Source organism: Epargyreus clarus, unplaced genomic scaffold (assembly GCF_041222505.1).
Source record: "Epargyreus clarus isolate Ecla_fem2 unplaced genomic scaffold, WU_Ecla_fem_2.2 ptg000007l, whole genome shotgun sequence".
NCBI classification, from domain to species: Eukaryota; Metazoa; Arthropoda; class Insecta; order Lepidoptera; family Hesperiidae; genus Epargyreus; species Epargyreus clarus.
The window spans coordinates 26572074-26584549 of record NW_027332215.1 but is presented as its reverse complement, the minus strand read 5'-3'; the positions used below and the strand labels follow the sequence as shown (position 1 = coordinate 26584549).

The 12476-nt window shown below is 33.5% G+C and overlaps 1 protein-coding gene across 7 annotated transcripts in view; it reads left to right on the top strand.

The window, feature by feature from the left end:
• The window catches only part of Taf4 (TBP-associated factor 4), a 40217-nt gene that overhangs the window by 19406 nt on the left and 8335 nt on the right, over positions 1-12476 (top strand). For 3 of the 7 annotated variants that reach the window (XM_073075320.1, XM_073075317.1, XM_073075316.1), the window contains 4 exons: positions 5562-5771; positions 8573-8713; positions 10217-10345; positions 11732-11803. In XM_073075320.1, the coding sequence (XP_072931421.1) occupies positions 5562-5771; positions 8573-8713; positions 10217-10345; positions 11732-11803 (552 nt within the window). The remainder of the gene's footprint in view (positions 1-5561; positions 5772-8572; positions 8714-10216; positions 10346-11731; positions 11804-12476) is intronic. The other 4 variants (XM_073075319.1, XM_073075318.1, XM_073075323.1 and 1 more) reach the window with 2 other exon arrangements.

Sequence of the window (12476 nt, the reverse complement as noted above, 5' to 3'; positions counted from 1 at the left end):
TTTCAGTGACTCAATAGGAATAAATACAGTAATAATTAAAGGTTTGGAAGTTCAGTCCACAAACATATGGGTAATTATTAAATATCTGCACATATTTTTCACTTTTACATGTACAGTAAAACTGCTTTAAATATGAGGCTGATCATCATGAAAAAATTGACTAAAGATTATTGGTGCCTATGTAATGCTCTACAACAGAAGCCTGGTACTCCCAACATTACAAAAAGCAATCAAATATTAATATACTACTTATATTGTTGCTTAAACATTTTCTTTAGCAACACCAGGTCTATATAGAAACATGCATCATACATTTATACACCAGTCATCAGGTCAAAAAATAACACAGCAGTCCATTAATCCTGGAATAAAGACAAACATAATATGAGAATTGCTATTGCACTTAAGTCTTCATAATGTCTATGTTAGTTACACTAAAACTGAAATTGTTCTCATTTCATAATGAAGCTTAGGCTAAGGGTAAATAATGTCCACCATGGTAATATGTGACACATTAATGATATAAAAGTAATAACAATATTATTATTTCATGTGAATGGCCAGCCATTAATATGATATCTTCTTTGGGTCTTTTATGCCTAGTGTGTATACCTAGATGCTCTTATAAAACATAAAACAAAGAAAGTAAGCTGCATGTCCAATCAATTTTCAAATGTAAATCTAGCATCCCTAGAATTAATAGGAATTCCTTAGGGGTATGTGTGATGAACGTTACTATATAGGACACACATGGCAGACATCTGGCCTGGAACAAAGAAAACTATATTATATAGACAAATTATTATTATAATTATTATATATAGAAGATTTATCTACTTTCCTTTTCTTAAAGAATTAAGATGGAGAAAAATGTGGGTAATAACTTTATAATTTATCACTGTCAGAGCTGTAACTAGAACCAGTTGTGTTAGTAATCATTACAGGCTAAGTAAGCCAGAACCCCATGGAAGTTATAAAATATTTGACTTATTAAAACTGAATTAATCCTGGGAATGCTCAGCATAAATACTTTTGAGTCAAGATAAGCTTTTCTGGTCTAGTCATGAATGGGGTTTGAAATAATCATATACATAAATACTGCTATGAAAACTGATATCAACTTTTACATACACATAACTGATAGTTACACACATTTTTAGGAAAAGATGTTAGATGGAAAGTCAGATTGGATTTCAAAAGGAAACATATCATAAGATTTCCAACCAACCATATAGATATGTAACTTTATAGAGGGCATGCATAAGCATGGTACAGCAAAAAGTATAAGTAACTTTTGCAAATCTCATATAAACCTACAAAAACAGGAAGTCATATAAAACTAAAATGTTTCATTGATCTAAGAATGATCATGTCCCTCCGGAACATGCACACTAATATAAAGAAACAAAGTAGGTATAACACCCAATATTATACCGGGTATACCTACAACATAAAATATAAATTTATCTCACATGGGGCATATATCATCCCAAGATCAAATCAAATACCCAATCATAATTTGTCAATAAATAATGGTATTAATTCCTTAATATTCAACATGGGATGGCTTCCTATTTTAATAATATTGGAATACATACAATGTACCTACTGGTACATTTAAGTATAGTATTATATAAAAGTACATAATTATATAATGCACATCACATATGAAACATATTTATACACATATTGCTATATAGCAAAGGAAATAGTATTATTTGTGTCAATAAAATTGACCAAGTAATTCATTCTACACATAATTATGACATACTATGCAGGGTAGAAAACATATTTTCGACCTTGTATGTATTTATTTTTTGCAAGGTGCAAAAGCTTGAATTGAATAATTATTAACACTGACTAAATTACAATATTACTATTATTATTATTATTATTGGCCAATTTTAGTAATAATATATTTAGAGAAAAATATTGCATTATTATTGCACTGAATATTATTTCATCTAATTCAGAGGGAATCTCACTTAGTACTATGTGTTTCAGAACATTTCATCCATATTATACAGTAAGAGTAAATATTCAGTTAGCAATCCTAATAATTATGTATATTTTATAATTATACCTAATTAAGAGAAAAAACTCTTATTAATATGATATTTTCATATTGTATTTATATATATATATATATATATATATATATATATATATATATATATATATATATATATATTATTATTGAGAATAAATCTCACTAAGCACTATGGATTTCACAACATCTCATCCATATGATGCAGAACAAATAAATATTCAGCAATGTAATTAAATCCATATAATAATATATATGTATGGTAATAAATCTTTAATTTAATTACATGTCCCATTGTTGCAGTTGTCTCTAAACATCTACATTGTAATTCTCAATTATATTTCAGATCACCATGAAATAAAATTGAAAATTAGACGAGCTTACCTGTAAGCGAAGTCTGATTATAATTTTATGAATGGTGATCTGAAATATAATTACCCACCCTCCCAAAATCAAAACCCATACTGCAACAATAAGAACAAGAGTCTCCTAGATATAGACAGCATGCATATTATCAAGGAGACTAAGTTGGAAATGATAGACTCTAAATTAAGTGAGGAATCCGGAGCTGTCACTGTCATACGCAGTGTCAGTGGTCTTTAAACTTTTTTTGTTTTTAAAGGCTAAACAATCGCGATGCCGACGAGTGGGAAGAAGGATACTACATTGTAATTCTCAATTATATTTCAGATCACCATTCATAAAATTATAATCAGACTTCGCTTACAGGTAAGCTCGTCTAATTTTCAATTTGTCATTATATAAAGATTTGGCGCCAGGTAAAACCTGGATATCGATTACCCTGACGCCGTCTTGTCGGTAGTGTAGTCGTATGGGATACAAATAGAAATAATTGATCAGAAGGGGCTACCTCCCTCCCCATACCATCGTAATCAACAGGTTGTCCGTTGTCTTGGTTACGTCTAGGCTGATAACACAAAATGAGGCGCAGTAAACGCCGGAATATCTTCATTCGAAATGGTATTTTTCATGAAAATAAAAGGAGTACTTACGCGGCACTCCGGCCACCTGTTGCTATGCTAAACTCCACGGACGTTTAATAAGCATTGAGAGTTAATATTTTTTTTATAAAAGAGCTATATGATTGATATTTTAATACGACAAATTTAACGAATTGTCTATGAAATGAATATGCCTGTCTCGTATGAAGGTGGCTTTGTTTAATGATGTTACCAGCAGTTAGAACGTAAGATAGGAACATAGAGACACTTCTCACGAGAGGCAACGACATTTTTGTCTTTTCTGACTTTTTTTATGTCCGGTTATTTGTAGTTAATGGTTTATATGTTAGGTATTTATTTGCGTTATTTAGGCATGATTTTGTGATGGTACGTAGATACATTAGAAAAGTAGAGGGACTGACTGAATATTTATTTAGCTATATCTTATAAGGCGATTTTGTTGAATTAGTTTCAGTACCCTACATTGTTTAATTATCATTTAATTATATATTTCAGCTTGAAAGGTGCCGTACTAAACTGCTTTAATTTGTAACGATATTCTAATTCTGTCTTCCTTACTCTAAAAGTCACGACAAAGAATCCTGACAAACAAAACTTTCCGAGGCTAATTTAAAATAATATAACGGAATGAAAGACGTAGTAAGGATTTCGTAAAGGGTGGGGCAATCGCACGACGTCACAAGCCGCCCCGTGCCGCTCCGGCCACGAGTGGAGGGTGCTACATAATAACCGAATGACGGAATGTAAATGAGTGCTGATCTGGGAGCGGTTGAAGGATCTTCCTATACCGGTTACCGTTTGGCGCTGCCGGTCGTACGGTCACCTATTTTTGCCCTAACGATTAAATACTTTTGTTGAATCGTAACGGAACGAAACGGACCATTCGCATTTTAAGTCCAATTGGATTAACACGCCTTTGTGAAAGAAGATGGATTCACAGAACATCTATGATATTGCGACGTATATAATTTGGCAGGTATTTATTACAAATTTATACATCTAGTGAAATTTTTAATTGGATCATCTTATCAAATACAATCTCTTTGTAATAATTGCTGAAAAACGAAACTGGTTTTGAGTAACTTAAAGACTTGTTAATTCTGAACGAATCTTATTAGTTCCATTTGTTTTCGGTTTCAGTTTTGTTTCGGTCTATACCATAATTATGTTTTTTAATACATTTTCTTCCCTTTTTATCGATCGTATATCTTTAAGGAACGATGTCTTTTCGTTTACAAAGAAACGTTCTTTTTATTTTTAGCATTCTTATGTTTTAGTTTAACAAACAGCTTTCATGAAGTAACTTTTATATCTGAACATTGGGTTCACAAAATCTTTATCTTTAATTTTTTTAAACGAATATCTGTAGTTAACCGAACTAAAAATACAATTTTGGTCAAATAAATTGCCAATCTTCTTAATATTTTATTTATATTACTATATTACATTCAGACGTTAGTTTACCCTGTTTATATACTATGGTAAGCATGCAAACATCAGTCGTCTGATATTTGAGCCTGTAAATGATTAGCCTATGTGCATCCGTTGGTGCCTCAGCGTTTTCTTATCTGTATGAAGTACTAACAACGTTTTCTGTGTGTTTGGACGAAACATGACAACTATAAAGTAGAAATTATGTCCATATAAATATTTTTTGTTATGGAATCTAAAGTGTTGCTCACAGCTAACCTATATAAGCAAGAAGTAGGTATATTATATTTATAACCTTATAATAGTGCAGTGTGTAATAGATTGCATTCTTGTTATATGCAATAATATTGTAACGCAAAGTGGAATACAACGCTATTATGTATATTATCTAGGGGAATTAAAACTATTTTGAAAAGTTATAGTAATATGGGGTGTGTTAGAATATAACGTGGTAACTAACCACAAAGTCGAGATCTTACATAAAGTAGATAAAGAACATGCACAGATAATTAAGGAGAATACGCTAGTAATTACCATTTTGAGGCTTGCTGCCGAGACAGATATACGTCTTAAAAGCGAACCATTTGCTAGTGAGCTTTAATATTGTGTTGCGATTTATTTTCTCGTTCATTAAACAATTCGTGCTTTATGAGACGTGAAATGGAGTATCAAAAATATGGTTATTCTTTTACAGTGAGTAATTTTAAAATAAGTATTTTGGTACATTTAACTGCAGAAGATATAAGTTCATCAAAGGGGACATGTGACATAAGTGATAAGAAAGAATTCATTAAAACATGTACATATTACATCTGCACAAAATATTTATGATTTCAAATACTTTTTTTGGTAGTTTTTTACGCTTCACGTTCCACGCATATCGACTTTGCAAGTACGTATACATTTCGGAGGCACGCGCATTTTAACTGTACTTACACGTTTTAAGATTTGCTATTAGTAATTAGAAGTTTAATAATGATTACTACATTCGAATTATTCCATACATACATTTAGAATAGGAATAACTATATTTTGAAAGTGTTTAGCAGTCAGTGCAAAATAGTCCCATCACTAAAACTTTTATACACCACTGTGAACAGAAACCGTTGGACAACACCAAGGAGAAGTGCCGCAACTTCCTGGCGAACCTGCTGGACCTGTCGAGCAAGGAGCCGATGTCCGTGGAGACGAACGTGCGCAACCTGATCCAGGAGCTGATCGACGCGCAGGTGGAGCCGGAGACCTTCTGCGAGCGGCTCGAGCGGCTGCTCAACGCCAGCCCGCAACCCTGTCTCATCGGCTTTCTCAAGGTAAATAATATCGTTGTTCTTCTTATATTAACATTATTAAAGAGTCATTTGGATGAGAACTATTTTTATCTGGGGGACGAAACCCACGGAGTTTATATGCAACTAGCAGAACCCGCGGCTTCGCCCGCGGAAACAAATATGATATGACATACAAATAACTGTAATTGTAAATTAGTACCCTTAATAATTTTAACGATAAAGTAGCATTAATATTTAATTAATAAAAGCTTCCTTTTATTTTATTTTTTTAAATTGGTCAAGCTTTCTTCAGAAATACACTATAACTCTAATTAGTGGACTGCAATGAAATTTCTTTAAAATAAAGTTTCATGTAGTTTTACATGTAGGATACAATAATTATTATTTACACTATTCCATAGGAACCGTCATGTTATTCTCTGACCCATAAAGTACCACCCATAGTAACTACTATGCAAAAATCATAACAATCCCTTGGTATGTGAAAAACAAAAAAACACAAACGTATACATGGGAACCGTATTGCAACTGTTTGGTGGCAACCGTATGGCAAATTTTTAACGCACTAAAACCCCCTCTAGGTCTATGTGTCTATCACATCACCATCACTAATCCACGCATAACCACAACCATACCCCACCGCACGGACAAATTGTCGGCAAGTAGTGTGTCCAAAGTGGTTGCGATGTACCTAATCATTATACCAAAATATGGTCCATGTGAATAAAATTACGCATTGTCATATATGAAATTTGCACCCGTTCACGTTGTCGTGTAGTTGTGTGAATAGACGTTGTTTGAAATTTCACATTTCTAACTTCGAACCTAAAAGATTCCCGTATAATACATATAACACTTCTTTTACCTCCATAGTTGAATTTCAAAAACGTTCCTATGTATATATGCATCAATAAATATTTTATCAGCAAATTTCTGAAAGCTAATGTTCAACACCAGCGGTCGGCAACCCGTGACCCACGCGTGGCGAGTGGCCCGCGGGACTGCGCGTGACTAAAAAACCGCTGTTCTACACTTCAGTACGCGCAATACATTCCCATGTTAAAAATATACATGTTACGGCGGCCCGTGATATTTCGCCCTACACTAAACCTATCTGCAATCTGTTCTTTTTCCAGACACGCCAAAGGAAGTATAACTTCAATAACTGTTTTTAAAGGAACTTTCTTTACTTATAGTACCCTAATGGGGTTGATTGTTGAGTAGCTAAAAATGCTGATGTCCCTGTAGTTCCTGGACCAGAATAGGGCTACGGTATCCCCTGCCTGTCGTAAAAGGCGACTAAAAGGGGGCCTCCGGGGTTACGGACGGCAAGAATGGGAGCTCGAACCGCTCGGCCCGCTGGCGGCCCAAATTAACGGTTTTTAAAATAAAGTTCCATCCCCTATTAAAGGACTTTAAGGGTTAATTTTTTAAAAACGGTGAAGTAGGTGTTCTTTTATTTTCAATCAGAAAGCAGAATACCAAATTACAAAGACTTTGCTCTAAAATCTGCATACTTATAAACGAAGTTCCTACCCCTATTTTATCCTCTTAAGGGTAGATTTTCCATAAACGTTGTTAAAGAAGATCTACTATTTCGTACCAGAAAGCTAAATCCTATTTTTACAGACCTTGTTTCGAAATAAACGGATTTTAAAATAAAGTTCCATCCCCTATTAAACAACCTTAAGGGTTGATTTTCCAAAAACTGTGAAATAGGTGTCCTATTATTTTCAATCAGAAAGTCAAATAACAATTTTCATAGACTTTTCTTAAAAAGCTGCGGACTTCTAAACGAAGTTTCCACCCCTATTTTACCTTCTTTAGGGTAGATTATCTATAAATGGTGTTAATAAAGTTATATTATTTCTAACAGGAAAGCCAAATGCAAGTTTTTACAATCCTTGTTTCCGAATTAACGGAGTTTGAAATAAAATTCCAACTAACATTTAACGACCTTAAGGGATGATTTTCCGAAAACAATTAAATATGTGTTTAATTATTTTCCTCCGAATAGCCAAATACCGATTTTCAGAGAGATTACATCAAAACTCCCAGTTTTGATGTAATCTCTCATACATTAGCTTGAGTTGTATGTATGTATGTATGTATGTATGTATGTATGTATGTATGTATGTATGTATGTAACTATGTAACGGAATCTTTGAACCCGATTCCTAACCACTTTGAACGTTCAGTTTAATTCAAAATGTTGAAGAATTATCAAAAACCGATGACAATACACGATTTTAATAATTTTGTACCATTTTCCTTATCAACATCCTCATGATTAACGGTTTTCGAGACGAGATTGTTCGAGCGCCTTAGAGAAAGATCATCGCAAAGTTACTAGATTGCAACAATGATTGCATTTTAGTTTCAATAACTGTTATAGCGTGATTTTTCGTTTTGAAAATAATAATGTTATTTCCCTATAAATTTGAGTTATAGTTCTGAAACATAGTTATGTATAATGCTCTCTTGTAGAATGATTTTTAGGATTCCGAACTCAAAGGGTAAAACGAAACCCTCCGCTGTCTGTTAGTGTGTCTGTGACACACGAACAGACAGCGGCTTTATCTCTTAAACCGAAATAGGTAGACACTTGATTTTTTACAGAGGATGCATAATGGTGATCGCTATAACAACAAATACAAAAAAAAAAAAAAATATATAGTTTAAAAAAAAATTCAGAATTATACTATTTACTGTTCCTTAATTGATTGCTAGATTGAAAATTATTTTCTACTTTTTAGTTGATTTTGTCATAAAAGCGTGTTTTTTAGTTTTTAAACTATATTTATCATTGTTGCTTTCCATAGAAAAGCCTTCCATTACTGCGTCAATCGCTGGTGACGAAGGAGCTAGTGATCGAGGGTATCCTCCCTCCTTCGCCGCACGTGGCCTTCTCGCCCATCCCGTCCCCAGCTCAACCCGTCTTGGCAGGGACCAACATACAAATTGTAAGTATAAAAATTTGACATCGCTAATGTCTCAACTGCTCGAGCTTATTACGTAAGATTTACGATAATATGAAAGGCAGCAGTTAAATTGCTACGGTTTAGTGGCTAAGGAAATCTTTTTATCTACTTGACAGTAACACATTTCGATAAAAAAGTGTGACACTGACTGTCGAAATTCTGTGGTTTGAGATTTAATGTGTAAATTATCTTCACACTGGACAGTTTGAACGTTAATTTCAACATAAGCCGTGTTGAAATCCTTTTCCGTTAGAATCGGTATATCACACCAAAATATATTTATAATCCACTTATTAAAAACAGTCCGGTATAGATATTTGTAACGACTCTGTTAAGTTACAGTAAACAGAAAGCTCTGTCTTCTGTTCTTATGAAATAAAAGTTATATTAATATTACATTATTTTTACTTGGTGGTGGGTTTTAAAACACCTTTTATAGAAATTATAATGTGTGGTAGAGGGTACGTATGTGTCTGTGAGGATAAGACCTTTGCATTAAAACCTTGTATTATTAAAATGCCAACTTTGTAAATAATAAAAAGTACAATCCAAGTGGTAACGATTGGTAACAAAATTTTATCCTATTACAATTAACGGAAAAAGATACGGGCATGGTGTATTTATCGCTTGCTATTTACGTACGATTGATAAAACAAACGCAATGTACACGATTTTTGTCATAATATCATCTTTTGCACCTGGCTATATTAACTGAAGAGTTGCCACTTTAGTTATATAACATTATTTATTCTAACACTGTGTTACTAATCATTTATTTTCTGTGTATTCTAGGTATTATAACATGTTAATTTTATAAGGGTTGGTCTCTAGTGAAATTGGTGAAATACAACTAATCAGGTTTTAAACATAGATAGGGATTAGTTTTAAACATAAATTTAGCTCTATGTAAACAGTTATTCAGTAATGTGTGGTCGTGAAGGTGGTCGGCTCTTAAAATTGGACTAATTGGTTTGTCTCTTAATTGAACCAGGTGCAATTAGTAAGGCATATATATGTCTACCATTATTATTTTCAATATTACTTGCTTTCGCTTAAAGTCATTTTGACATTGTCTCTGTGTACAAATGTAACCAACCTACAATCGTTATAAAATGAATCATCCTCACTATTGGCGTACGATGAGACATACACAAGTATATCGAACCATTGCGCACACTGGTTTCTATTATTTCAGTTTAATTTCCGAATTTACAGTACAATGACCATATTCAAAAGTGAAGAAATTTGCATTTGTATATGAATACACGATATCAAAAGTCTTCCAGCGTTTGATCGAAGAAGATAAGACGAGAAGTTACGATGCGACAAGTTGAATAAACGGTCGACTTCTGACTAATTACATTTATCAATGAGTATAGTTATTGATATTTAAGTTAGGTATCGTATGGTTAGGCCTATCTGCTAGTTATTAGTGCGTGTACATACGTGGGACATTATGCTAAGTTAACGCCCTGGTTGTGGCAGCCGATGGACGAGGGCAGCTCAAGTCCAACCCTAACGCCCCTCCTGCCCCCGGTGATGCCGATCACCCAGCTGCCTCCCCCTCTGCCGTCACCGTTAAATCTGTTGCCAGTCCAGGCGCCTACCCCGGAGGTTGGTTAAAACCTATCCTCGAACGACAAACGTATATCATGTTGCCGAAATAACTCATATTTAATACCCGCACTACCTCATAAGTCGATAAAACAAAATTATAAATTTAAAAGTAAAGGCAGCATTGGTATCCATTTGCGTGAGAGGGCGGTACAGAAACCCTGCATTGAGTTTTCGGAATCATTCTCATCGTATCCTCTGTTGCTTTCTCCAACGCTTTGTTACATAGAATGTTAATATGGCTAGAAAAGCAAACAGTGGGATAACTATAATTATATCAACGATTTTATACTGAAAATACTAATACAAGGCGACTAATGCCCATGAAATGATGAACGTTAGATGTGTCCAAAATAATGATTCCAAAAAACTCCAACATGTTTATGTAGTTGTCTTTGTCAATTTAGCATACTTATTGTAAGTTGTGTACTCTATCTAGTGTATAATGAGGCAGCATTTTATGAAGCCTCCTCGTTATTTTTTCTCTTTTTACGACTACGATGTAGCTACACTATACTACATTGCAAGTGTCTTTCTTAAAAGAACAGTTAATTTTAAAATTGACCTATCTTACGCAGATAAGTGATGTTTTTTAATATCCTTCATCTTTCGAGAGGCTAAATTAAATGTAATTGAACATATTATACGCTGGATAGAGTTATACGAAAGGGATACAGCCCAGCATACGTGCAGCGTGTTAGTGCAATTATAATTGAGAGTACATTTCTGTTTAATTGAACCTATAATCTAAATATCTAACACTTGTCGCTCCGCGTATGCCGGAATGTCCAATGATTCGTCCAAACACATATATTTCAATTATTACCAGAAAAAAGTCCAATAAAAATATTGACTATAATTGGCTTTTAGTTGATCTTCCCGCAAATTGGATTCATAGTTGTCAAAATTTTCATAGTCATATGAGATCATCTAGTTGTAAGAGCCTAAACATGATACGTGCTACCACCATCCGCATGTGCATGCACGTCGGACTAAATCCAACAATCCATGGACAAACTTATTCTGGAAGCGAAATCGCTTTATTTATTATTCCTGGTTGATAATTTGATAAAGATATGGATTAATTGTAAATCCAATCTATTGTGGTAGTGGAAAACCACAACAAAAGATGTCGACGATAGTCGCAAATAGATGAATTTATACTTGAAATCATTTTACACTGGTAAACTAGCTTTAGACTAGCATACATTTTGAATATTTTTTATATGGATGAATTTCATGTCGGGAAGAATAAATACGGCAACAATTAGTTGGTACGTTGTTCATTCTGAAACTTTATGGAGATATGACTCGGCTATATCAATTACAAAATATATGCTGTTCTTATGTAAAATGTTATGTAAATTTTAAATTTCATAACACTAGGATTCACCGAGTTATGTTGAGCCGCCGCTCCGAACCTACCGGGGCGCGAAAGAGACCCAAATCCTAGCCCAAGTTAGTCTCCGACCTTCATCGTTACATTATATATTATATGTAATATACATGTGGAATGAGTAGTATTCTTATGTACACCGCAAATTATATGGCATATAAATATTTATTATACTGTCATTATGTAGTATTTTTTGCCACCTTGCGATTGTTTTAGTACTTCTCTAAATTGTGTCTGTAAATACATGTAGATTTTCGTTTTGTTTTGAAAATTGAGATCAATGTCCAAGACATTGGCTTCTTTGTGGATGGAGCACTTAATAATAATACATTTTGTTAATTACGAAAACTACAACAAACACTGCATAATAATATTAGACGTACATCTATGGATACTGTTAGTAGTCTGTGTTGTTTGTCGTTATAGATGTTTGTGTTATTTTTCATTCATGGTTTTATTACGCAAATCAGAAATAAGGTAAGAATAATGGCATGTTAATCTGTAGTTATCGCAATTAAAGTCCAATACTTCATCCGGCGCATGTATGTCTCATAATTTATTAAATATATTTTCTTTCAAGTCTTGAGATATATACTACTAGAGTGTATATTGTAAGAGTACATGTAGTTAATTTGTTGCCTGTTCAGTGTTTAGAAGCTATATTCGTGTGTATGGCGAATGCAATTAATTGTATATATTGTAAATATAAAATAGATCACATATTAACGCTTGTTG